This window comes from Ceratotherium simum, chromosome 13, assembly GCF_057802395.1.
Source record: "Ceratotherium simum simum isolate JZ-2026a chromosome 13, ASM5780239v1, whole genome shotgun sequence".
Classification (NCBI taxonomy): domain Eukaryota; kingdom Metazoa; phylum Chordata; class Mammalia; order Perissodactyla; family Rhinocerotidae; genus Ceratotherium; species Ceratotherium simum.
Window position 1 is genome coordinate 23,741,187 of NC_141912.1, and position 27,824 is coordinate 23,769,010.

The 27,824-nt window shown below is 39.4% G+C and overlaps 1 protein-coding gene across 4 annotated transcripts in view; it reads left to right on the top strand.

The window, feature by feature from the left end:
- The window catches only part of CARMIL1 (capping protein regulator and myosin 1 linker 1), a 326,380-nt gene that overhangs the window by 267,233 nt on the left and 31,323 nt on the right, over nucleotides 1-27,824 (top strand). For all 4 annotated transcript variants that reach the window (XM_087438110.1, XM_014788706.2, XM_004432061.3 and 1 more), the window contains 2 exons: nucleotides 21,576-21,642; nucleotides 22,297-22,493. In XM_087438110.1, coding sequence (XP_087294236.1) covers nucleotides 21,576-21,642; nucleotides 22,297-22,493 — 264 coding nt within the window. The remainder of the gene's footprint in view (nucleotides 1-21,575; nucleotides 21,643-22,296; nucleotides 22,494-27,824) is intronic.

The window sequence follows — 27,824 nt, forward strand, 5'->3', positions numbered from 1 at the left end:
AAAAATTTTGTTGAATCTTGGTTTTAACTAGGCTAATGAGTTGTTAAGTAACAGAAAACCAGAGCTAAGTTTGCTGTTAGTTTAGTGAAGAAGAACATTTTTTCAAAAAGTGCAAGTCAGTGGATTTTGTGCTGTGATGATTTCTTCAATACTCTCGGCCAGACCATCGATTCTAAGCCGCCCAAAGACAGCACCATTTACCCTGTTGCAGCTACTCCCAGTGCAGAGATCCTGAAGAAAATCAGTTTTCTTAGCTTTGGGCTTCTTAGCCTAAGCCAGTGGTACAAATTCACAGCTAATTTGACAGGAGCAGAGCACTAGATTCGCCTTTTAAAATTACCTGCACTGCCATCTTTCGTAATCAAAGTGGCAAATAATTTTTGTTTCTCATTGACATCTATTACCAAATATTTCGCATTGTGCTTCTCATGTCGTGTCATTTTAAAAAAAGTTGGAAGTACGTATTTCAAAGGGAGAGACATTTAATTTGTGATGGTTTTCTAAATGAGCCTATTCATATTCCTTGCTAACATTTATATCTTAAGTGAGCAAGAAGTTAGGACACAAGATTAACTGTTGTATAGAAAATTCTCAGAAGCATAAGTGCATGCATACAACCTTTCCCACGTGGAATTATAAGCCCTTTGCAGGTAGAAATTGTGCCACACGTGGAGCTAGAGCGCTGTTGAATGTGACTGCTTTGGAGATGTTGTAACTTGACCATAGTACCTAAAATGTTTATTTATAGCCCAAAGCCTTGTGACACTTTCCCTAGGGCATTCCAGAGTGACTTTGACTCATCACCAACCTTCTTCTTACAGACTCAAGATTATTGACAGATCCTGGCATTTTTTTGTCTGTGATGTTCATGGCATCTACTAAATCCATTTTTGAACATTTCTTTAACAGACTTAGTAGAGATTCTGGGCATCTCTTTTTTCCTGTGCCCCTGGATATCTTCATGTTTTCTTCTGTTTCCCCCTGGTCCAAAAGTCAATTCCATTTCAGTGCTTAAGTCTCTTTAGAGAACCAGTAGTTATAATTGCACTAGTGAAGGTTTAGGGCCATAAATTAGAGATCAAAGTATATATTGTTTGAATTTAAGAATTGCCTTTTTGGAGGTGGAAACAATCTATATGATTGAGTTCTTAGAAAGAAATTCTTCACTTAGTCAACACCTATTAAACTTACGCTTTGACAAGTGAAGGCTGAAATAAGCATGATTGAATGATTTGCTAGGGCCTGTTATCTGCTGGAGGGATGACTGAGAGCGTCTCATCACTCTTAATTTCATAACGTGGGAGAAAAAGGCTGTTTTCTTTAAATAAAATGGCAGAAAGGGGAATCATTTTTTTTAAAACTCTGTCTCCAATCAAATAATCATCTTTTTTTTTTTTTTTTTTTTTTTTTAAACTAGGAAGAAACTAAGAGGTAATCCAGTTCACCTCTGGGGAGGAGAACTGGGGTGGGCAAGAACGGTTAGAATAACCTGCAGAGTTTCTCCAACCTGTTTCCACTCTCAGAGCCCCAGAGATTCTGATATCCTTTTAACTCCAGGGCAGAAAATCAGATAGTCTAAAAAGTCTTCTTATTCATTTATTTAACACTTAGAGAGCACCTATGATGTGCTAGGCACTATTCTAAGCTCTTTATGAATAGTAACCAGTTTAATTCTCAAAACAGCCTATGAGCAATAGATGTTATTAATATTGTCTATTTAACAAATGTGGAAACTGAGGCATAGAAAAGTTGAGTAACATGTCCAAGGTTATCTAAGGTCACCCAAAGGCATGTGGTTTGGTACCATAGTCTGAGTGTTTAACTAGTCTGCTATAATCAGTATATGGATGTCATAAATGGTATATTTTTTACCATCAGATAAATTTTGAGTTAGATTTAAATAAACTGCATTGCTTTATGTAAAATATCCACTTACTAATTCTATATTAAATTAATATATGAATAGAAACACAAATGAAAGATATGTGTGCTGCATAACCATAATGTAAGCCTGCAGTTTTTAAACATTATTGGAAACAACTGTGTCAAAAATCTGACATGCTCAATTGTTAGAAATTAATCTGGCCATTTTTGGTTTACCTGGAACATTCCGTGCCTCCCCATGTGTTATGTTGTTGGTGACAATGATTAATTAGCTTTCCTATATGCTTCTTATCATTTCAACACACCTGCCTTATATGTCATGCTGAAACATGTATTTACTTAGAATCTTTATTGTCTATAGACCATCTGTTCTGTTCCTGTAATCGGATGCTCTTAGGAAATCAGTATTCCCAACCTATCTTTCAACTTTGGTTTGTTTGTCATTGGCCTTTGGGGTATTGAAGGCTACAGTTCTCATTCTACTGATTAGATATCTCTAAATATTTAATTTGTCGCTATATATAGTTTACCACCTTTAGAAAATGGCAGAAGTTTGGGCTTTAGGATAGTGTGCCAAGTGGATGAAGAGCTGGTGTCTGCTCTTTAGGCATAACTAATTGTGTGTAATTCTTTCAGTTATTTTAATGAGTGTCATACTAGTTTTAGATCAAAAGATATTCATGCAGAGGAGCAGTTCATCTGCCTACTGCTATTTCCCAGGAAAAGAATTTTAGAAGACTTAAATTATTATAGAATACATCTTGTGAATCCTTTCTCCACTGACAAAATAACAGTTATTTTCCTTTAACAAATTCAGCCTCACATTCAATATATAAATTTTAGGCTTTTAAATACAGATTAAAATTCAGTGAAGATCCATTTGTCTTGGTCAAAATACTATTTTTTAAAACAAATTACCTCCTTTTCATGTATCAACAGTTATTAATTGATCTAACCTATTAACAGTGCTGCCAACTACAAACTATTAAGTTGATATCTCATTCAAAATTAGTTGCACTAATATTAGCTATGTGAAGAAGGTTTGTCAAGTCCTAATTGTTAGTTTCCCCTTATAATTTTATTTATACTGTAATGTCGTTTTCTTATTGATATCACTTTGGAAAATGGAGATTTAACTTTTTAACCACTAGAAAGCAACCTATGAAAACATCTTAATTTGCAAATTCTAAATTTCAGAACTGTAGTACTATCTATGTTGTCCAACTAAAATAGATATTGTATGTTCCTCAAAGTTTCTAGTAATTTTTGTGACAGTCCTTTGTGGCAATGCCAGAATCACACTCCAAATCTCCACAAAGTTCATCATTCCCTCAGGACCCAGAGTGTCTTTAATCTTTTAATTTTTAACTGGCATGAATGCCATTTGCAGAGGCTCCCTAGAGAGGGAGATCTGTCCCATACACCTTTTTTTAAAGGTTGAAAACAAAGCCTAATGCACAGCATTGACCACCCTCACGAACCCCCAGAAACAAAGGAGACCCCATGGGAAATCCCTCTGACTCCCTGCTTTTTACAGTCATTTCTGGGAGGATAAGAACCCTCCATCTTCCCCCTGCAGGTGACAGAGCAGCTGCCAGTGTGAACGAAACAAGGAAGAGGTTGGGGAGGACTTAATAAATTGCCTCTATACAATGACTTAGGTGATTAAGCAGTTATGACTAGTCAGGGCATTCCAAAAGCAACATCCAAATTGGGCATCTGACTTGCAGATTGGAAATGATGGTTCTTACAAGCTTTATTTTGACATGTAATGATAATTATAAAAGATAATTTTGGTCTTCCTGAATGAATTAAATTAGGCAAATGACTCTAATAGCCTGTGGATTTATAAAACAGAAACCGTTCCATTAATTACCTGTTTGTGTGTGTGTGTGTTGTTTGTAGGTAATATAGGAGTATACTTATACTTTCCTTAAACAAAATTTTTTTTTATGAAGTCCAAACTAGTTAAGTCCTTTACAAGCAATCACAGATTTAGTCACTCATGGGGATGATACAAAAGAACCAATAGTAAATAAAATAATTTCTGTGAAATCAGTCTTGCTTTTGAACCCTTAGAAACCTTACGTTTTCAACGTCCCATGACACATTTGCTTCAACAACCTCTCTTATGTCAGAAAGCTCCAGATTATCACTGCTTGCCAATTGAAATCAAAGGCCAAATCCCTGCAGGATGAAAGATTTTCTCTTTAATTCCTGAATCAAAACAATATGCAAGTTGGAGAAAACAGTGTTTTCAGATACTGACAATATGCTTACTGTGTGTGTGTGTGTGTGTTTGTGAATGTGTGTATCTGTCTAAAGAAGAAGAAGGGGGGAAGTCCTTAAAGAGGACTAGAGGAAGGGGAATAGGAAAAGGCTGGAAGAAGGTGGCTACTGGCAAAAGAGCCTGGAGGGTGGGAGAGTGGAGAGAGGTAGGAGTACCTCTCATTGATGAAGTCTTAGGTAGTTATGAGCTATCAAAAGACTCCCTGAACCAACAGTACACACTAGAAGGCCATTTATTCACTCAACAAATGCTTATTGTTGACCCATTGTGTACCAGGTATTCTTGGCTTCTTGCTAGAAATGGAAGGTGAATAAACGAATATATCACCCACTAAGCTTGCTAGGTTGAAGGCCGAAGTGGCAAAGCTAGTTCTGATGGATCCCAGAACTACCGTCTGTGTAAATCACACACATGGATTTGCTTGGCTTTTGAAAGAGTGAGTCTGCCACTGAAATGAGGTCATCTAGAAAAGCTTGAATTAGTACAGGATACATCTTTCACCCCTCTGGTCACAACCCACTAGTAAGTCGGGGAAATCAGTGTAATGTTTTTGACCGGAATTTAAAAAACTCATCAGAAATAAAACATCAAGTATGAATATAAAGTATCAGATTACACCAAATGTTTGTTTCAGTTATACATACATGTATGTGTACATTGGGTTGTGACATAAAATATATTTTATATATAAAATGAGTCATAGCCAAAAAAGTTTGAGATATTTCATCTATAGAAACTTACTCTACCTGCTGTGTTTCAACTTTCCCACAGTACTGGGCACACAGCAGCCCCTTGCATTGATCTATTCTTTCCCACTGCACACTGAGGTCCAGGAAGGGCCTGAGCAGAGATGCAGGGGTTGAAGAGGATATGGTACCCTGGAGAGTCTCTGCTGAATAGACTCACCCCCTTTTTTCCTGTTGTTTTGGGCCTCCACAGAATCGCTTTTACTCAAGTGTGTTTTTGCATTGTGTCACTGACTTTCATTAAAGTCCACTTCAATAAGTATCCCTATAAAACTTGTCACCATATGTGCCCTTTATCTTGTCTGTACCACTGTTGTGGTCATTGTTCACTTTATCCCAAAATGCCTTTGTTACAAATATATGCAGAAGAAGTTGCAGGTCTTTATCAAGAGTGGTGGAAATTCTGGGCTCCTAGTTTGCTCTATATCTCATAGACACGGTGAGTTGCTCTATAACTTGGGTCTAACTTTTGTATTGTCAGTTGAGAGGCCCAGCTGAATGTGCACTTGACCTATAAAAAGTGTTTAGGGCCTAAAGAAGTATAGTTTGTTATATTCAGCCTTAATTCTGGCTTCATTTTTTTTCTTCTTTGTCCTAATTTACTCATTTTTAAAAAATCTTGCTGTTCTAAATGGGCCTCAGCTCATTTTTAGATTGAGGTGGTAATACATTAATACAATGAAATATTAGATATGGTGGGAAAGTGCTCTGATAGAGGTGTACAGGCTGCTGTGGAAGCACAGAGAAGGGTGCCCAGCCCAGCCTGGGGGAGGGGTGTTGTTAAAGAAGGCTTTCTGGAGGAAGGTTCTAAGCATCATGACTGGCACATAGTAGGCCCTTAGTAACTGTTGGTACAATGAGAGATGGCATTTGAAAGAGGAGTTAGCTGGAGGGAAATGAGTAAGTGAATTCAGAGAGAGCGGTACGTATAGAGGCTTGCAGTAAGGAGAGAACATTGCAATTTGAGGAATATTATAGTCTTATGGTATGATAGGACCACTAAGTGGTGAGGTGAAGAGGCTGGAGGCCCTATCACAAAGAGCCTTATAGATCTTGCTAAGGGTTTGCTTGTTTATATATTGTTTATTTATTTTTAGGGCAACAAGGAGTCACTTCAGGTGAGAAATATGGGAGAAGGGGCAGGTTTTGTCAGAAACAGACATTAGTGATTTTCATTTTGGAAGCCTTGAGGTTGAGTTGCTTGCAAGGCCCTGATTGAGATGTCCAGTAGGGAATTGTGGATGTGGCCCTGGGGCTCAGTAGCCAGGTCTGAATTGGTAGTCAGCCACACATAGCCATGGTACAGATGCGCTCCCCAGACTACCTTCCCTGAAGTGATCGCTGCCTCTTCAACTCTATAAGCACTTTTCTTCTTCTACATTCACGGCATTTATCTCAATTTACCTTTGAAGTACAGACGTGTATATTCATCTTCCTACTTGACCCCTTAATTAGATGTCCAGTGGATATTTCAAACTTAGTGTGTCCAAAACAGAATCATTGCTTCCCCCCTCTTCCCCACCCAAGCATTCACCATCCCAATTCTATTCTACACATTTATTCCTAACTCTGCCAGTCAGGCTCAATCACTCCCTTTCCATTACTGTCCATATCTACTTCTGTCCCTCATCATAGCCATCCTTGGTTCTTGCCTGTACTCCTGAAACAGACTGTACCTCACACTCCTGCCTCTACTCTTGCCTCTCAGCAATCAGTCAATCAATCAATCCCCTACTCAGTAGCCCGGGAGATAGATCAGTGACTAAGGTGTCAGACCCTCTGATGGCTTCCCATTGCACCCAGAACAAATACAGTCTCTTCCTTATGGTCTACAAGGCCCTATATGATCTGGGCCCTGCCTCTCTTCACCTTGTTCTACTCTCTCCTTTGTTCACTTCCTTCCAGCCACTGCGGCCTTATTGCTTTTCTCTAGAACTTGTCATAGCTCCCATATCAGCTATTGTTCTTTGAGCTTGGAAAACTCTTCACCACATCCCCACAGCTACCTTCTTCCCACTGTTCAGGTTTCAACTCAAAAGTCTTTTTCTTAGAAGTTTTCGTTGACCTTCCTACAAAGAAGCCCTCCAGTCCCTCTAACGTATTATCCTATTTTATATTCTTGGCATTTACCAGTACTTGAAAGGATCTTATTTACTCATGTGAGTACTTTCTGCCCATCTCCCCACACTGGCGTATAAGCTTGGAGCCTTGGACTTTGCTGTTGACCACATATTCCAGTATCTAGTGCGCAGTGCCTGGCACATAATAATTGCTCAGTAAATTTTGTTTAATGTCTTGGCTTTGCACTATAGTTACTTGCTTGGCTCTACTTTCCTACTAGATTCTATGCTCCTTGAGGGCACAGGAGTTATGTCCTACTGATTTCTATGTAGCTAAGGCTATCAATAAATGTCAGGAACAGATTTCTCTGGGAACTCTAGAAAATAAGTCCTTTACATGAAAAGGCTCTTATCTTTAAACCTATGAGGTTCAATTAGTGAGAACATTATAGGTTATATGTGCAGTGATCCAAGCTCTCAGTAAGTTGTACAAGAAAAAAGGAGAAAAACCACCCACCCACTATATAACAAGCTATATATGACCTGTGCTTTCTCGCCACAGCCATGTGTGGTAGTTATCTTAACCCACTTTTCAGATGAGAATCCCAGAGCTCAGAGATGTTAACACACTTGTCCCAAATCACACTGCTAGTTAAGGAGTAGCCAGAGCTGGGGCCTCAACTCTAAATGATCCGATTTCCAAGCCTGTACCCTCTCTGCTGGATCGCTGGTCTTCAGGCTGGCCTGGGTCACTGGGAGGAAAGGCCTGGGGAAGGTTGGGGTGAGGAAGAGCCTTTGCATGGAGGGTTTGCACTGCTAGTTTGGTGGGTGGTATCTCTATGACTGCAGGCTAATTCTGTGGATTCAGCGAGATTCTAACCTATGGTAGCAAATCCACACCTTTTCAAATTATGGGGCAAATGATGGCTTGAGTTGTAAGTGTTTGAACTGATGGGAGCCAGCAGCAGAATGACCCAGGATGGAGGGCTCTTGGCCTCTGGAAGCTGCTCGTACAGAGAAGATACGTGGTCGTTCCAAACTCAGTCCTCGTTAATCAGACCATGCACTTCCCTGACTTTCAATTTGATGGTTTTCCTTGGTGCCTGATAGAATTTGAGGTTTAACCAAATATATTCTGAAAGTAAAGGCTTACTGAGGAGGGAACAAGTGGCGTGGAATAATTTGGGCTGAAATTTAGGAATGACAAAAAGAAGTGACCTAAAATGGAGGTAGATGAGGAAAGGAAGGTAGCACAGAACTCTGCCTGATGCTTTTGACCATCTCAGTAAAATTAGGTTGGACTAGATGCCTCAGTGATTCAATCTCAGTCTCTAATTGTAAGGCTTATAGTTGAGAAACACTCACTGAGGCTGGGAATAGTTAATCCTCATTCTTCAGCACACGTGTGGCAATTCAGAGAGGAAAGTTGGCCTCTCCAAATTCTTAGTTCACCAAATATGCCTCAAAAGAAACCACTATCACTGCTGGAATTTGATATTTCAGGATTTTCCGTCTCTCAGGACTGAGGCCAAACCTCTGTCACAAGCCTATTCTCTAACAAATTCGAAATGTAAAGTAAAAATGGCTTTTAGCTTTGTGCCTTGATGAGTATGCTGAAGAAAATCATACTGACTTTCATACTGAAAACCATGCTTGGAAACTAGATGAAAAAATTATTTTCATGCTCCAGATATAACTGCAAGATACAACTATATTTCTTTTATATGTTTTAGTTTAGATTATATAACTATATATATATATATATATATATATACACACACACACACACACACTCACACACACATATATATATTTCTTGGATTTATATATGTTCTACCTTCTTTGAGAAAACTTTTAGGTGGCAAATTTGATAATTAATAAAATAGAAATTGAAAGGTAAAGTGAGGTGAATGGAATTAATAGGAAAAAACTGAGGAAGTTATGATATAGCCAAGTTCAGGGTCCGTCCCCATGCTACAACTGTGTGGTACTCTGTTCTGCTTGCTGGGTAAGGGCGGAGCCTTCACCTCGGGAACTAGTACTGCAAGCTTTAGAACCTAACGTTTGGTTATCAAAATTGAGATATGTGATCATTTCTCTTGTCCAGACAGAAAACTCCCTAACTAGAGCTGAGGTGTAGGGTTGGGTACCTGCAAAGCCAAGCCAGGCTTTTCCTCTGGAAGCAGCTTCAAATCCACTTTAGACTTTGAGCATGTACTTAATTGAAATCCCCAAATGCCATACCCAATTCAGCATGGCCAAAATGGCCTTTCCATGAAAAAGATTTCAGAGCATTCTCTATCCTGGCCTTAGCAGAACCTCGGAAATGCTTTTAGTTGTGCACTCTGTGGCTTCTACTCCTCAGGTAACTGAATGAATTGATCACCTGTATGCAGTTGATGTTGAATCCTTAAATGTTGGAGAATGTTGAGTCAATGAAAGGCATAGGTTTGTTATAGTTAATATTAAGTCAGGGCAACAAATAGAGACTATACCCATATGGTCTGAAAACCAATTTTCTTTGGTTATAGTACAACACTATAATGGCATGTAAGACATGTGCTTGATAGACAGTTTATCCAACTTTTCACTATAGCTTGGTTGCAAATAGTTAATTCACCTTAAAATGAAATGAAAGCCAATTAAAAATCAAAAGTGGCAAACAATATTGCATTGTCTTTTATTTTTTATTGCATTTTTCCTCATAGGTGAAACAATGGGCTAATAAGTATGATGATCTTAAGTTATGAGCAAATAACTATCGAAATCGTGGGGTTGGTATTTTGAAATCATAATAATATTTGAATCATATTAAAATCATAGGATTTGAAATCATAATCATGATTTCTTCTTTTACAATAAAGAAAATGTTAAAATGTTACTCAACTTCTTATGACTATTAGAATAACATTGTGCTTAATACTGCATAAAGTGCTTAAAGAATGTTCCTACTTTTTTATTATAATGCTACAAGGGGCACATACCTTGTGTTAATAAGCATCATACTTCCGTGCCAAGCAGCACTAACATGCGCTCTCAAGGTAAAATATTTGCTTGAAATTGGTACCAAGTAGTTTTGTTCTTTGGACTGCTCGTAAGAAAAATGTATTAAATTATATCTACTTTTTAAAGAGAACATTCAAGTGTGAAATTTTACTTTCCCATCAGTTACAAGTTGAGTTAAAATGAATAAAAAGTGAGCCGTTTCCTGGAGAAAACACGACAGAGTTAGGAAGATAAAGATTTTATTTTCTTGTATCAAAATAATTGGCAGATCTGGAAAATAAGGAAACAAATTACGTTCGTTTAAAAATAGTCCTCTCCTGTGATCTTTGCAATAGTCTCTCATCAGTGCTGCTCCCTGAATGTTTTTGTTTTAACATCCTGTTGCCATTTTAATTTTTATATGAAATGAGACTCTGGATATAAAAGTTAATAAGTGTGATGTGAATAGCTGGATTTAATGTTGTGTTCAGAGGAAAATGTGGCACCTCACTAAATCTCCACATATCGTTCCTCCTTTTGTTCATCGATTTATTGCAGCTTTCTCAGAGTTATGGCTTCCATATACCTACTCGTCCTAGATATTAAAGATTGGTGATGTCCAGCAGTCATCATAGAAAGGATTAGGCGTCTCTTTTTCTCAGATTTATACTGTCTCATACTTTTAAATATTGAAATGCATAAAAATTACTTTTTAAACTACAAATGTGGGCTGGCCCCGTGGCTTAGCGGTTAAGTGCGTGCGCTCCGCTGCCGGCGGCCCGGGTTCGGATCCCGGGTGCGCACCGAGGCACCACTCCTCCAGCCATGCTGAGGCCGCATCCCACATACAGCAACTGGAAGGATGTGCAGCTATGACAGACAACTATGTACTGGGGCTTTGGGGGAAAAATAAATAAATAAAATCTTTAAACTACAAATGTGATGATACTGTTTGCTTAGATATTTCAGGGTATAAATCAATTAAGAGTGACTGAGTTTTGGTTCCCCTTGAGCATTGACTAAGCTGAAAATCTAGTAGAAAATATTTAATTTTTATAACGTAGTTCATTAAACAGGGATTACGCATGTCCATTTTAAAAATGCACAGAACAGCACAAGGTGAACCTAGGATATCTTGTATCAAATATCAAGGATTGTCTTTAAATCCAATGGGATCGTTTCAAAGAATACAAAATCCAGATTGAAATGGCTTCTGCCGGGACACTCTGAGCGCCAGAAAGAATAATGACAGTAATAGTTTATGATACATTGAATTAATTTAAAAAATCCGTGAGTCCACGGTAATACTAAAATAATAAAAGAGAGAGGAGGATACAGAGGATTTAAAAAGGGGAAAGTTGATTTTTAAAGAGGAACAGCATCTAATAAATGTAGGAATAATGAATGGAAGAAAGTTACAGTTTTGTAGCTCCCATTATATTCATTCATTCAGGCAAGGATTGTCAATGGTTTTTAAAAATGGGCTCATTCACATGAACTAAAAATATGACCTCATAGAGTTAGTAATTACCAAGGGAAAAAGGTACCTTTACAGTGGAGCAGTTGGGAAGTCCCCACCCTAATTGATCAAACTTAGTGTCACCAGCAGTGGAACAACCTGACATGAGTGCCACCTGTTGTGATTCAGTCATTACTTCACAGCATCACCCATGTGGCATTTGTGCTAAAAATGGTTCGCCCGAATCTAATCATGAGGAAACAACCGGACAAATATAGAATGTGGGACAGTCTATGAAACATTGGCCTGCATTCTTCAAGCAAGTCAGTATCATGAAAAAGAAAGGCAGGATTGGGGGTGGAGGAGGGAAGCTGCACTAGATAAAAGAGACTAGAGAGACGGAACCATGGATGAATTCTCCATTAGATCCTGGGTCCAGTAAGAGGAGGTAGGAGTGTTAAAAGGTATTTGAGGGACAGTTGGGAGAATCTGAATATGGACCATAGTATGTACATTAGATATTATATAACTGCTATTAATTTTGTTAGGACCAGCCCCATGACTTAGCAGTTAAGTGCGCGCACTCCGCTGCTGGCGGCCCGGGTTCACATCCTGGGCACACACCGCTTCTCCAGCCATGCTGAGGCCGCGTCCCCCATACAGCAACTAGAAGGAGGGGCAGCTATGACATACAACTATGTACTGGGGCTTTGGGGGAAAATAAATAAATAAATAAAATTAAAAAAAAAATTTGTTAGGGGTGGTAATCCTGTATAGTTATGTAGGAGAATGTGGTTCTTAGGATAGTCATGCAGGAGTATTTAAAGGTGAAATGTCAAGATGTCAACTTTTAAATGATTCAACTAAAAATTTGTGCATGCGTGTGTGTGACAGAGAGTGAGAATGGAGGAATTTCCTATAAAGTAATGTGACAGAATGTTAATAATAGGGAATCTACGTGAAGAGTATACTTGTATTTATTATATTCTCCCTAGACTTTTTTTTTTTTTTTTGTAAATTTGAAAATGTTGAGGATAGATAGGTGTATGCACTTGAAGAGGTTATTGGGTAAAGAGGTGGACACCAGTCCGTGAACCACTAGGGTCCACAAGGAAGTTCCAGGGTCCGCAAGAAAGTTTTTTTTATCAGTCTAACATGAAATGGGAAAAAGAAGGACAACAGAGAAATTTTTCATGAGAATAAATGTATCTGATTTAAAGGACTGTTCTTGATAATAGATCGTGTCCTTCTATTTTATCTTTGTGCCTAAATTCTCTTTATGGAAATGGTGGTTGTAGTAGTGACAGATTTTCTTTTTAAACAAGTCTATAAAATCCAAATGTGGGGAGAGCACTGAATTAAAGCAATGGTTCAGTTCACTCATTCATTCACTAAATGGTTATTGATGCCCACTATCTATCAAGCGCTCTCCAGGCTCTGGGAATCTGGAGGTGAACAAGACAGAACCCAAAGATGTTCACTTTAGCCCCCCTGGGGATGCCTGGGGACACAGGCTGGGGAGAGGGCGCCCAAAGGAAACCTTCTGAGTCTCAGCCTCTAGGTGTTCCCCTATTTCAGCTAAATTAGTCCCATTTATCTATTATGTATTTTTGACGCACTGCTTAAGATGTTTCAAAAAGAATTCTGCTCTATATTTAGAAGAAAAAACTTGAAAAAAATCACTGGTTTTTGTGATAAAGAATCCTGTAGCAAGTGTTTTGGTCCATTCACTTGTAAAAAGAGTTTATCTCTGCCTTAGCACCTCCTGTTTCTATCCTAAACTCATTTATAAAAGTAAGTATACTTGACTGAGCGACTGTCTATAGTTGAAATTCTTGCAGATGTGATGAGGGCTGTTGAGGTGGGAGTCAAAAGGTCCCTCTGCAGTCTTGGGCACATTTGCCTAAATTGCTGTACTTGCAGGTAAACCCCCTCATTTCCTAATTTTTCTAACTAAATCACTTTTTTCCCTCACCCAATCTGGTTCCTGAACATCAAGTCTCTATCTCCGTGCCCTTATGAAAAGGAAATGCTAAAATGGCTGCTGAAACATTTGAGTATTTTTGATAAATAGACTGAATCCCAGGAAGGTTCATATTAAATTTTTTAAAATCCCTCACCTGTGAGTTTTGTGGTAAAGAAAATGAAGAAGGTAGATGTGGTACTGAGTTTTTGTTTTAATTTGGTTTCTTGGGCTCTGGAAAACGATATTTGTCTCTTAAATGTTGAGATAGCAGCAGTTCTTGAACACTTCATCGCAGTCATAATACACACACAAACAACCCTGAGTTACTTTAGGAATCTTTCAAGTTTCTTCACATATATTATAGTAGATCAGTTTCCCACCTCCTACCTATTATGGTCAAATTGGCCCCTTTGTCATTGTTACTCCTCAGAAGGTGGCCACTGTAGTGGCAGTATATGGTCATTTAGACGAGCTTCTATTAGGGCGTCTGCGGACTAAGTCCAGATCATCAGTAAGCACCAAGTGACCAGAGTGTGTCCTTTAAATATTCTTAAATAGGCCTTTTGGAGAGTTCCTAAGAAATTACAAAAAAGTACCAAAAAAATCCAGATACCTGTGTTCCCACCAACCTGAACAGACAACCATTAACACGTTAGGGTCTTTGTTTTGCCAGTGTGTTTTTTAACACCAGGATATAAAGTCTAGGAGCTCAGGGACCTCATCTCTCTTATTCACTGCTCTGCCCATCCCCCTTCTCCAAGAGTGCCCAATGCACACAGTAGGGGCTCAAGAAATATTCGTTGAATCTTAAATAATATAAAACTTTACTGATAAAGCTATAGCCTCATTTGATCACTACTGACAGTCTCCCTCTTCTCCCTCTTTCCTCAGAGGCACCACTATCACGAGTTTGATTGGACGCTTCCTGTTCATTTTGTATGTTCAAACATACGTGTATTCATGACCAGTATAATATAGCGCTGTTTCGTATGTTTTAGAATTTACATAAATGGCATCGTACCATGTGTATCTTTCTGAAAGTTGCTTTTTTCACTCCATGTTATCTTTTGAGATTTGTTCATGTTGCTATATATAGTTTTTTTCCTTTTAACTACTCTTACATCATTTGAATGTACCTCATTTTATTTATCCGTTCCCTATTTGAATGGCTTTTAGATTATTCCCAGCTTTTTGCACTTATGAGTGGTGGTCTTACGCATGCTCCCCTCCCCAAATAAAAAAATGGTAATATTACTAATGCTCACAATCACTACCAATTATTGAAGCACTGTGAAGTCATTGATTGGCACTATGTGTCAGGCCCTGTGCTAAGTACTTCATACTCATTATCTTATTTAATCCTCACAATTTATTTTACAAACTAGAAAATTAGGTCTGACTTTACAAAATCATTGGCCAAGGTTCCACAGCCCCTTAAGTGGAAGATCCAGGATTCAAGCTCTGTTGTTGGATGCCAATCCTTGAGCATGAGATATAGTCTTGAGAGAGGATGACCTCTCTTCACTCATTAGTCCTTTCCTCATCCTGATGGGGAGATGTTGAAGTCAGGATAGTTAAGAGTTCCAAAAAGTGGGCTGAAGAAGTAGAAGAATGAACTAGTGATTTTCATTTAGTTGAAAAGTTTAACCGTGTGTTGCCAGGGTTTCTCTTGTCATAGGATTGTTTTTTTGCTTGCCTGTCATTTTAGGAGATGAACCAATTGAAAGATTCACTTCACTTACAATGATCTGTAGGTGGATAATTGGGACAAAGTAGTTGTTGAATTAACCTTTCACAAAGAGAAGGAAAGTCTAAAATTATCTACAGGACTTAACTATCAGCTATAACTTGTATGTATCCATAGTCACACCTTTAAGGAAGCTTTCGAGGGGGTATGTGTTAAGACAGGGACAGGAGTCTTGATTTTGGGCAATTCAAGAATATTTGAAAATGTATTTTTACTTTTTATCCTTTCATTCAGCAAGGCTGTTTTCAACCTAATTTAATGTATCATAAAATGAGGTGTATTTGAAGAAAATTACCTAATAAAGTATGAAATTAGAAGTCTGGAGATTGAGGTTTTTTCGGAACATTGCTGATGGAAGCCTTTCTGATAAGCAAATAATATTGATGATGATCATGGTAATGGTGGTGATGGTTATGAGGAATGCTTTTTATGTTATGTGCCACCTTTCCTTTGAAGAGACCTAAACTGTATATATTCACAAATTGAGGAGCTCTATATTTTTATCCTGTTGTATATTGAGAAAAATTGGCACATAAAAAATAAGGAACTTGAAGGAAAAAAAAGTCAGCCCCAGGGAGATGGAGTAGGTGGCCTTCCTCAGGGTGTGTATTCAGGAGGTTTGGAAAAGACTCCTCTGACTCCCCCATACTTTGTTTTCACAAAGCCTGACATTCTACAACTGGACTTCTTGTTTTTTGTTATGTTTTTTTTTTAATTCTTTTGGAAATTTTCAGGATATTAAGATGCTCTAACAACTATTAAGTTTTTTAAAATTATTTTAATTAATTAGAGATTTAATGTGAAATGTAAGGTGACCTAAATTCCCACTAAGGTGTAGGGTATCATCAGCATTTAGTTACACTGTGGGTAGGTAGCTGTGCTAGGGGCTGGCGTCAGAGCCTTTCCTGAAATGCTTCGATGACTGAGGGGGAGAGACAATCCAAAGCTACTTCATCCTAAAGTGCAGTGGGGAGCATAGAATGATGTAGAAGGCCCCTGGAAGGGACGCTTATACATGCCCATAGGTGCACCATCCCCACTTTGTTGCTGGGACTAGCCCTGTGGCCCAAGAACCAAAACCCACATGGGCTTTGCTAATATCCATCCAGTGTTCTATCCGCCATGTGCCTTTGAAGCTGATGGTCTCATCCCCCAAAGGAGATTCATACTTTCTGAGGCTGATAGATGGCATTTTGTACACGTTTAGCGAAAGAGATAATATCTCTAAGAGTTTCTGCTATTTTCAAGCTGTAATTGTGCTTCTGCTTATAAAATGCTAGATTCGATGCCTTAAGCTAATAATATTTTGGCCTCATTCTTGCCTTATTTCTTTGCTATGAAGGCTTTTTATGTAGCTTTTCTGTTTGTTTGTGAATGGTGTCTCTCCCTCCCCTTTTCTTGCAATGCCGTTGCTTTATCTCTCTTCCATTCATATTTTTTTCCTTCCTTTTTGCTGCATGGAGACTCTCTGCTGTACAAGTGTAAGTATTTTTTGGTGGCTCTGCAGTTTCTGGCTGTACTAGTTTACATTCTTGTGCTCCATTTGCTTCTGTGCTGCCTGGCTGGTCTCCCAGGAGACTGTAGTGTCGTCATCCATCTCTGGATCCTGAATGAAATAGGCGGCAATTTACAGACAAGATTGGATTTTACAAGATGGTTCAGCTAAGCAAAACAAGCGATGAATTTAAAATATCCCCAGCCGTGCTCCTGAAAGCAAGCAGAATGTTGATGAAGAGGGTATAAACATTCAAGAGGGGAAAAGTCCTTATTCCCTTCTTATTTAAAAAAAAAAAAAAAAAAAAAAGACATGCATACTTAAACTTCCAGGTTGTTTTTTTTTTTTTTTTTTTTTTAACTGATTCTTGTCATATTAGTTGTTTCCCAGGGTTATAGAAAATTGGTATCATAATTTTCTTCTTGTATTAGAAGAATTTTACTAATCTGCTTCACAGCTCTTTGGGTTTTTTTCCAACCAACTGGGTTTTTTTTAACCTCAGGGAAAAGAAAATTAATCAGGGATTCTTGAGCTTGGAGGGAGAGTGTTTATTATTCTTTGTGCAAACTTGGTAAAATGAACAAGGAAACTACTCTATCCTTTTTTTGTGATAGGAGCAATTTAACTTGTTTACAAAATTTAATATGTCTAGGAATTACATGTTAAAAGTGAGTTTAACAGGAAAAAAGTATTGTTTGTAAGGTGCCAACGTTAGTCCTTAACTTGTGGTAAAAGTGGACATACCACTATTAAACTACATGGAGAGTAGTTTTAAACCCATTACAAAAATTGGATCAAATGAGTAGGATTTTTGATTAATGTAGACATTGTTCTGCTTTTGGATTCCTAAAGAATAAGAGCCATGCATTTTGTTCACACTGTCTGCCATGGTGGGGATTTATTGATGATTTGTGATGTCAGGATGAGAAAGAAGTCTACGTTTAGGGTTTTCCTTCTAAAGTTACATTTTAAAGATTTTATTTATTCAGTTTTTTCCCCCCAAAGCCCCAGCAGATAGTTGTATGTCATAGGTTCACATCCTTCTAGTTGCCGTACGTGGGACTCGGCCTCGCGTTGGACGGAGAAGTGGTGCCTCGGGGCGCTCCCAGGATCCGAACCCGGGCCGCCAGCATCAGAGCGCGCGCACTTAACCGCCAAGCCACGGAGCCGGCCCTAAAGTTACATTTTAAAGCGTTTATTTAACACATTGCTCTTCATATTTCCTGAGGATGTGAATATTGAATATTACTTCTTATTACTCATAAAATGCATTTTTAAAGATAAAGTAATTTTGTCTAGACCTAAAGTAATAGTTGACTGTTTTTTTTTTTTTGAAGACTTTGTTTATTTATTTTTTCCCCCCAAAGCCCCAGTAGATAGTTGCATGTCATAGCTGCACATCCCTCTAGTTGCTGTATGTGGGACGCAGCCCCAGCATGGCCGGAGAAGCAGTGCGTGCCCGGGATCCGAACCTGGGCTGCCAGCAGCAGAGTGTGCGGACTCAACCGCTAAGCCACAGGGCCAGCCCGATAGTTGACAATGTTAACCATGAATTGATTTGTGAAAAGTCCATTTGGTGTATGTACCTCTTCTGCTTCAATTACTGACCCCCTTCATCTGATGGGCACTTTGTTACTTCTCTGATCACAGAATGCTTAGGCACTGACAAATGTCCAGGGAAGGTAAATGAGGACTAAGGAACAGTCAGAAAATTAACGCTTTCATTTGGGTACAAAAGAGGAAGAGAGTTAACAGTTCTAAAGAGCATAGTAAAGCCAGATTTTTTTTCAGGATGCAATTCATCTAACCACCAGCTGTGGGAAGGGGGAGGCAAGAGTGCACATAAACCAGATTTCTAGAGAAACATAGAATATTTGTTACTAAATACACACTTAGGTGGACAATCATAGCTCATTCTTAAATTTCTTCTTGCTTTAGATGTACATGTAATGGGATCATAGGAATAAGCCAATAAGATTGAGCAAGTCCATAATTTCTGTAAAACTGTTAAGGAAGAAAAATTTTAAAGAAAAGAAAGAAAAACATGAGAGAAATAAGATTCACTTTTTTTCTCTCCATTGTTCTACTTAAACCCCATGAAAGAAGGAGATTTAAAATAGTTCATACGGGGGCCGGCCCCGTGGCTTAGTGGTTAAGTGCATGCGCTCCACTACTGGCGGCCCGGGTTTGGATCCCGGGAGCGCACTGATGCACCGCTTGTCCTGCCGTGCTGAGGCCGCGTCCCACATACAGCAACTCGAGGGATGTGCAACTATGACATACAACTATCTACTGGGGCTTTGGGGAGAAAAGGGGAAAAATAGTTCATACATCAAAAGAAATGGTTAAAATTGGGTTGCCTTCTTAATACCAATTATAGAAACTAGCCTGATTTCAAGTCCTGCCTATTTTAGCAGAACACCATTGGCCCTGTCCAAACAGGCAAAACTTCAGAACTAACAGATATGGCAAATATAGTGAAAGAGTTTTATGTGACTTGCAGTTAGAAGTTGTTTGCACTTGTAAAGAGCAAATGAAATGAAGGAAAGCAATGAAAGTATTAGAATGCATCTTTCTGATATTCAAATTTTGTATACTAGGCTTTGAGGCATTAGAAAGCTAGACCAAGAGGAGCAAACTAGTTCCCTTTGGTTGAAGTGAACCATCAAAAATCCTGATGATTTTGTATGTTTCTTGGTTTGTCTATAAAATTAGGTTCAGCTGAATGACCCATTTACAGATGGGTATCAGTTTATAAATTAGTCTCTTTCTATATATATGTTTGTATATTATTTATATATGTTATATATGTATTTATATACAATTCTGTATATATTCCTTTTCATATATTTAAAAAATTATAATGTATTTGAAATGTCATAATTGTCATATGTTTTACATGTATTTGGTATCTGTCATAAAGGCTAAACAGAGAAACTTAAGCCAGATTATTTTTGCCCACAAATACTCTTTCTATAAAATCTAATCAAGACTCACAGGGAAAAATTTTTGGAGGCATCTTCATTCCATGCATTTTTAAACTTCTTGGCTATTTATTTGTGACTATTTAAATGAATTGGCTGGAAATTATATCCAAGCTACTTTCCATCCTTTTACCTATCATGGTTGTGTACAAAGTGGATGGAATCCTGAAGAAATTTTCATGACTAAACATAGCACATATTTTGGTAGTTGGTGTCTCTTGAGAATTATTTTGAGAGGTTTCACTTATGAATAGACCAGTCAGGCTGCTCCTTTTTTCAGCCGGCTTCAAGGCTAGTTTTGAGGAGAACAACCTTGAAACTGGATTCCTTTGCACTTGCATCGGATTGACTGTTTTTATTGAACCTGAAAGCCTGTTGCTTTATAAATAGATGTTCCTCAAATTGTCTGCCTTTAACAAAACTTTGAAAGAGCCCAATCAGCAAGTTTCATTGTGTATTTCAGGAAGACCGGTCTGAATTTAAATATAATTGCTCATCATTTTTTCTCTCCCTTTTCTCTCAACAATAAATAATAGCAAAACTGGCATAAAATTGTCAAAACTGTAAAGTTGTTTGCTTTAAAGGTTAGAGTGAACCAATTCATTCTTCGAACCAAAGAAGGTTTATAAACCTTGTGGACTTTTTTTTGAGAAAGCCTTGGATGACAACCTGTTAAATGAAATGAAAGTCTACAAACTAAGTTCTTTCAGTTATGTTCTCTCTTAGTTTACACAAATACCAGTTTCCAGTATCAAGCCAGTCAAAACATCCCTAAAATCCATCCATCTATATATTGATAACAAGTGGTGTGGTAGGAGGGATGCTGGGCTAACCTTCATAACTAGGTCTGTCCCTGGCACTGCTCCTATTGACAACTTGAATGGTAGCCTTTATCATCTCCGTAACTCAGTTTCTTCCTTTGAATTTGTTTGTGTAGGTGATGACAAAGCTTCCCTCCAACTCTGACATGTGTGGTCCTATTGAGGGAGAAGCTCATGCCTTCCTTAGGTTTGGCTTTACATAAGCGACAGTTGACACCAATATTAGAAAAATACTCTTAAGAAGTTTTGGCTGTGGTTTGAGTGTTTGGTCTCTTTTTAAAGGACTAGCAGGAACAAAGACGTTCTACTGAGAAGTAACAACAGATATAGACTTCTAAATCATGGCAAGTTTTTCCTAATTAGGTTTTGCCCATAATGTAAAGATCAAAATCTTGGTGGCAGAAATGTGAAGCAAAACAGTTAAATCATTAAAATGACAGAGTTCAGTGGTGCTTGCATTGATGTTGCTGTGATCATGAACTGTGAATAGTTGTGTTTTCAATTTTTAGTGACTTTTATAATCTTTCTTTTTTTTTTTAAAGGAATTTTTTTTTAAAGATTTTATTTATTTATTTATTTTTCCCCACAAAGGCCCAGTAGATAATTGTATACCACAGCTGCACTTTTAGTTGCTGTATGTGGGACGCGGCCCCAGCATGGCCGGAGAAGTGGTGCACCGGTGCGTGCCCGGGATCCAAACCCGGGCCGCCAGCAGCGGAGCGCACGCACTCAACCGCCAAGCCACGGGGCCGGCCCTATAATCTTTCAATCTTATTCTTTATATCCATTTTAACATCCTAATGTGCAGCTTGGAGTTAAATTCTGTATCATTCATTATTCTTTTCAGCCATATAAACAGAATTTAACTGATTAGGTTTGGGGGAAAGAAGAAAGAAGTTGGCTATATCCTTAGAGAAAATTGCAAACATTTAGAAATGTGTCGGTTGAGTCTTTCAGCCAGGCTGTCACATCTTCCCAACCACCCTCTAAAGAAGTGAAACAAAAATACTGAGCTTCAACAATTGATCCCAAATGTTTCTCTACCCACCGCCTCCGCACCCCCTGCAATGTTTCTGAAGTTTGCAGGGCAAGTTTTCTGTGAGTACTTGTCTAAGTGCTTGCTTTGTTTTATTGCTAGATGACTCCTAAATCCAAAAGGAAGAGTATCCATAGCCGAATGCTGCGGCCTGTTTCCAGGGTCTTTGGTGAGTATTTTGCTAATGTCAGTCATTTCCTTGTAACTGTAAAACACCCTCAGCAAGGATGTTGGACCACTTCAGGGATGTTTCTTTTGTTATTAGTGCTGTCGAGTGGATTCTGACTCCTAGTGACCCTGTGTACAGCAGAGTGGAACTGTGCCCGGTCTTTTTGCACCATCCTCTCACCTTCGGGCTCTATATCAGAGAATGCTCCCCTGCTGTTCATAGGGTTTTCATGGCCAATTTTTTTGGAAGTGGGTGGCCAGGTCCTTCTTCCTAGTCTGTCTTAGTCTGGAAGCTCTGCTGAAACCTGTCCACCATGGGTGACCCTGCTGGTATTTGAAATCCCAGTGGCGTAGCTTTCAGCATCACAGCAACATGCAGCCGCCACAGTGTGACAACAGATGGGTGGTGTGGTTCCCTCACCAGAAACAAACCTGGGCCGAGGCAGTGAGACTGCCAAATCTTAGCCATTAGACCACCAGGGCTGGCCTAGGATGTTTCTTAGGGATGATCTATATGAGCAAATATTGAGAAAGAGAGTTAAGTGATTTGTGAATTGGGTATTTGTATTCTGGGATAAACTTAAAATTAGTTTTAGGAATTTTTAAATTCATCTGTGTGCAATAAGTTTTGGCCTTGGGCTTTGCTTTATTTTAGAAATGGAGTTTGATCTAGATAAAGCACTGGAAGAAGTGCCGATTCACATCGAAGACCCGCCTTTCCCATCCATCAGACAAGAGAAGCGGAGCTCAGGATTTATCTCTGAGTTGCCCTCCGAAGAAGGGAAGAAGCTGGAGCATTTCACCAAGTTAAGGCCAAAACGGAATAAGAAGCAGCAACCCACCCAAGCTTCGGTAGGTGCACCGGAGAGGCCCCGTCTCTCCCTCACCCTTTCCTTCCGGGGGGGGAAAGCTGGAGAATCCTGCTAAAGCGCTTTGCACAATGTAGAAGCTTGTAGTTAAGGAGACTAGACCCTCTCCATGTGATATTCATGCAAAATGTCTCAACTTCGAGCTCGACAATCTTGGAAAAGACAACACTGTAAAGTTTCCAAGTCTTCAGAACAGAGTTGCCCTTGGAAGTCCTTAGAAAAATATCAGTTACATGGGTGAGATAAATAGGCTACATCTGTAGAATTTTATAGTGTCTGAGGGTGAAAAGATGGAAAAAAAGTACTAAAGAGTTTATTTTAATTAAAAGTTGTTTGCATTTGATTTTGGAGCACATATATATACTCTGCCCACCTCCATGTGCTGACTTCTGACCCACTCTGGGGCCTTTGCTTTTGATAACCTGCAAAGGCGGTGGTGGTGAAGAGGCCGTACATATGAGAACCATACTGGTGGTGGGACTCAGCGTCCTGCTCTCTCTCCTACAGGAGAAGATTGAATTGTTTGTGCTAAGGAGGCTTCGTGTCATTTACCCCATGTCTCTTTCTGGTTAGTGTCTTTTCTCTGCTTTGCAGTCTTAAAAAAGTTTGTGCCTATTGTTTTTCTTCCTCATCTTCCTGTCACCCTGCAATCCACCAAAATCTTCATCTGGAGCTACCACCCCTGAAACTACCCTGCCAAGGTCACTCCTGACCTCATCCTGTGAGTGCTTGTCAGCTGTCATCTTACTTGATGTCTCAGCAGTTACTTGACACAGAAAGCTTTGTCCTTCCTGAAAGGCAGTCTCCCGTGAGCCTCTGAGTCATCACACTCTTCTTTTCCACCCACCTCTCCAGTGATGTCTTTCTAGTTTTCCTCTGCCTGGCCTTGGAGTGTATTGTTTGCTGTCTGGGTGATGTCACTTAAACCCCTGGTTATAATCTCTCTGTTGTTGACTCCTGCCCTCTCTGCTGAACTCGAGATTCAGAGATTCACCTGCTTCCTCAACTTGAATGTCCCAGAGCACTTCAGGCTCAACAGATTCAAACCTGGGAGCCTATCTTTCTTTATAAACCTGCGCTTCCTTTTATATCCCCGGACCCCCATGGAGCATCACCAGTTGATAAGTTAGAAACCTGGACATGATCCTGAATTCCCAGCTCCCCGCCGTCAACCCCGACCTGCTCTCTGCCTTCCTCCTTGTGATCCCTGCCCTCCCTACCTCCCATCCTGTGTTTAGTCCTCTGGTGTTGCAGCCTTTTTCTCGTTGCTCCCCCGCCACCACACACATTCCTCCTGGGCTGATAACGACCCATCATTCAGATTTCCACTGAGGCAAGACTTCTTCCAGGAAGCCCTCCCCGTCTCACCCTCTGTTCTCATAGGGCTGTGGTTGCACAACTCCAGGGAAGGTTGTACTCACAGACTGGTTGAGCACAATGCCCAGCCTGAGCAACCCTCCAGGGAGGCCCTGGCTCCTCCAGTGTCCGATGCTTACCCTGTTACAGCTCTCATCATACAGTGTTTTCTAAGCACCCTCTCCGTGTCTATAAGCTCCGTGTAGGAAGGCGTGGGGTTTGTTCTCCATGGTTGTGTGCCCAGTACGGGTTTAGAATATAGCAGATGTTCGGCCAATTCTTAACTGGATGATAGGTGGATGATGAGACGTGGGTGCATAAAGTTTGTGACCTGCACAGTCAATCATTTACTCACACTGGATCAGGCAGTTATGTTTGGTTGATTTCTCTCATTTGAATCTGAATAGCTTGATGTGGTTTCAAAAAAACAAAAGAAAAAATTTTTGTGCATGGTTTTCTTTTCCAATTTACTTGATTTTAACTTTTTAGTGCACTATTACATATTGTTAGAGAAATAAGGTCTTTTTTCTTTTTTTTAAATAAGGAAAAGGCCTTTTCAGATAGAGAAAAGACAACCTTCCACACTCTAGATTCTAGATGGTTACTGAATAAACAGTTCCTCTTTGGCTCTTTCCATGTGGAGTCAGTAGCCGTATAACTTGCATGTGAAATGAAACTTGCAAGGGTTTCAGTCTCCCTTGATTAAGCCAGTGACCCATGGAAAGAGAATGTTGTGTACTTTTCTCTTTATACATTTCAAAACCAGGAAAAGAAGGGAAGAAAGCTGTGACACAGTTTACATTCCTCTAGTGGAGGAATGTACTAGATATATCCTAGAGAGATTTTAACTTTACCCACAGGGTCGGCATGTCCCAGGCTGCTCTGTCATAGGGACTCAAGCACAAGGCTGTGTCCTAAGATAATGGATTATGGCCATAGGTCTGAATAGGTCTAGCATCTTCCCAGAGGCTTGCTGGACTGGGAAACACGGCGGAGCTTGCTTTTCCTTGGGTTCATAGTGAAAATAGATACTACCTTATGATTTCACAGCGCTTGAGATTTTCAGAGTGCTTTCACATCTCACAACTCGGTGAAGCTGCCGCGCAGGCACCATCATCCACATTTTTCAGCTGAGAATAAGGAAGTTGCAGCTCATCTTTCTTACTAGAATTTAGTAGCAGCCATCATTTAATATTATCATTGTTTTGTTTTTGTTTGTTTTGCTAGGATTGAGTAGACTCGGTCCACCCTAAGGCTATTTTAGCTTTTCTAGAGCTTGTCCTTGACTTCTGATGCCCCTAATGAGCTTTTCCAGCTGTCAGAATTCTCAAAGCCAAGGTATGGACTGTTTTTACTTGCAACATTTCTGACACCAAATGTGTGGGGTTTTTTCCCTCCACACCAACTGATTCTTCAACTCTCTGGGTGTCCTACAATTCAATTCAATTCTGACACTAACTACCTGGAGTTAGTGTAGACCCCAAAGGTTAAGCGCTCAGTGGTGTCCCCACTTCAGACACCAGTCCCAGGTTTCCACCTGTACTTCTGACCAACTAGCTATAAATTCAGGAGAGGTTCCCATGACCCCCTTCTTAGGTTTGAGAATTTGCTAGAATAGCTCACAGAACTCAGAGAAACTTTCCTTACTAGTACTGGTTTATTATAAAGGATACAACTCAGGAACAGCCAGATGGAAGAGATGCATAGGGCAAGGGATGGGAGCAGGGAGTTTCCATGCCCTCTCCGGGTGTACCACCCTCCCAGCTCCTCAGTGTGTTTACCAACCCAGAATGTGTTGGTAATGTGTTTTCAAACCTCGTCATTTAGGGGTTTTTATGGAGGTTCCGTTAAGTAGGCATGCTTGATTACATCGTTGTTCATTGGTGATTAACTCAATCTCCAGTCCCTCTCCCGTCCCCATGGTTGGAGGATGGGACTGAAAGGTTCCAACCCTCTTATTACATGATTGGTTTCTCTGACAACCAGCCCTTATCCTGAAGCTCTCTAGGGGTCCACCAAGACTCACCTTTTTAGCATAAACTCAGGTATGGTTGAAATGGGCTTGTTATAAATAACAAAAGATGTTCCTATTACCTCTATCCCTTAGGAAATGCCAAGGGTTTTAGAAGCTCTGTGTCAGGAACCAGGGACAAATATCAAATATATACTTCATATTATATCACACAAGGCTAAGTTAAGTGGCAACATGTCAATTTCTACTGGGCCAAAAATATTAGTGTTGTAACTACTGGCTTTTGTACCAAAAATATACAAATAAATATCTATGTAAATATGAAGAATAGATAACCTATTAAAAAAAAAAGCTAAGTAAAAATGTAATCTTAGGTCAAACTATAATCTTTCTAAACTACCAGACATTTTGTGAATAATTGCTATAGTCATTTTACCTGTACATTTTAAGTCTTTCCCATACCTCCCCTGCAAAAAAATAATTTTTTTTTTTTTTTTTTTTTTTTTTTGCTGAGGAAGATTCATCCTTAGCTAACATGTGTTGCCAGTCTTCCTCTTTCCTTGAGGAAGATTTGCCCTGAGCTAACATCTGTGTGAATCTTCCTCTATTTTGTATGTGGATCACTGCCACAGCATGGCTGCCAACGATGGTGTAGGTCTGAGCCCAGGAACCGAACCCGGGCCGCCAAAGCGGAGCACCTGAACTTAACCACTAGGCCATGGGGCCAGCCCCAATTTTATTTTTAATAAGAGATAAAAGATACCAGTTTCTTCTTTCTTTATTTTATTAGTGTATGTATAAGAACTCTTAAACATTACATCGTGACTGATTGGCCTGTAGAATTCAATCTTCTACTGTAGTAGTAAGAGCAGGATGTGAGACTCAGCTGAGAAGCGCTCCCTTTCCCTGGCAGTGTATGTCGGGACAAGGCGTGGGATCTTGTTGAGCCTCAGCCAACTTACTTCTAAAGTATCAGCACTGCCTACGTCATTGAGTTGTCCAGAGAAATAAATAGAATAAAATTATATAATCCTGCATTAATGGAATACTACTCAGCCATAAAAAAGATAAGATTGTCCCATTTGCAACAACACGGATGGACCTGGAGGGTATTATGTTAAGCGAAATAAGCCAGAAAAAGAAAGACAAACACTGCATGATGTCACATATATATATATATATATAAGTATATATATATACACTTATATAAACCAACACACGGTCAGAGAGAACTGTATTGTGGTTACCAGGGGCAAAGGGGGTCGGGGGTGGGCACAAGGGGTGAAGGGAGACCTGTATATGGTGATTGACAAACAAAAATGCACAACCAAAATTTCACAATGTTATAAACTATTAGGACATCAATAAAAAAAATTATAAAGTCCTGTATTAAATGCAAATATAGTTTTTTAAAGCTCATATTTCCATTTTATTAATATTAGCTATCTTTATTAATATTTGCTTTTTCTGTTTCTTTTTTCTTTTTGTGTTTTTGTGAGGAAGATCAGCCCTGAGCTAACATCCATGCCAATCCTCCTCTTTTTGCTGAGGAAGACCGGCCCTGGGCTAACATCTGTGCCCATCTTCCTCCACTTTATATGGGACGCCGCCACAGCGTGGCCCAACAAGCGGTGCATCGTTGCGTGCCCGGGGTCTGAACTCAGGCTGCCAGCAGTGGAGTGCGTGCACTTAACTGCTATGCCACGGGGCCGGCCCCAATATTAGCTTTTTCGTTTGTTCCCCATTTCACCTCCCTAACACTAAAATGGAGGAGGAAGAGAAAAATGTTTCTGGAAATGGATTCATCTCACTCTTAGCTACTCTCACTAGTTTGAGGGATTCTTACTCATGTTTATTAAGGAAGAAGCCAACTAATTTTACAAAAATTCATATTCAAAAATTATCTCTTTGGTAGAAGTGACTTTTAGAGTCTTTGCTTTTGGGAAGAGAGCTTCACATGGATAAATTAAGAGTGGAAATGACATT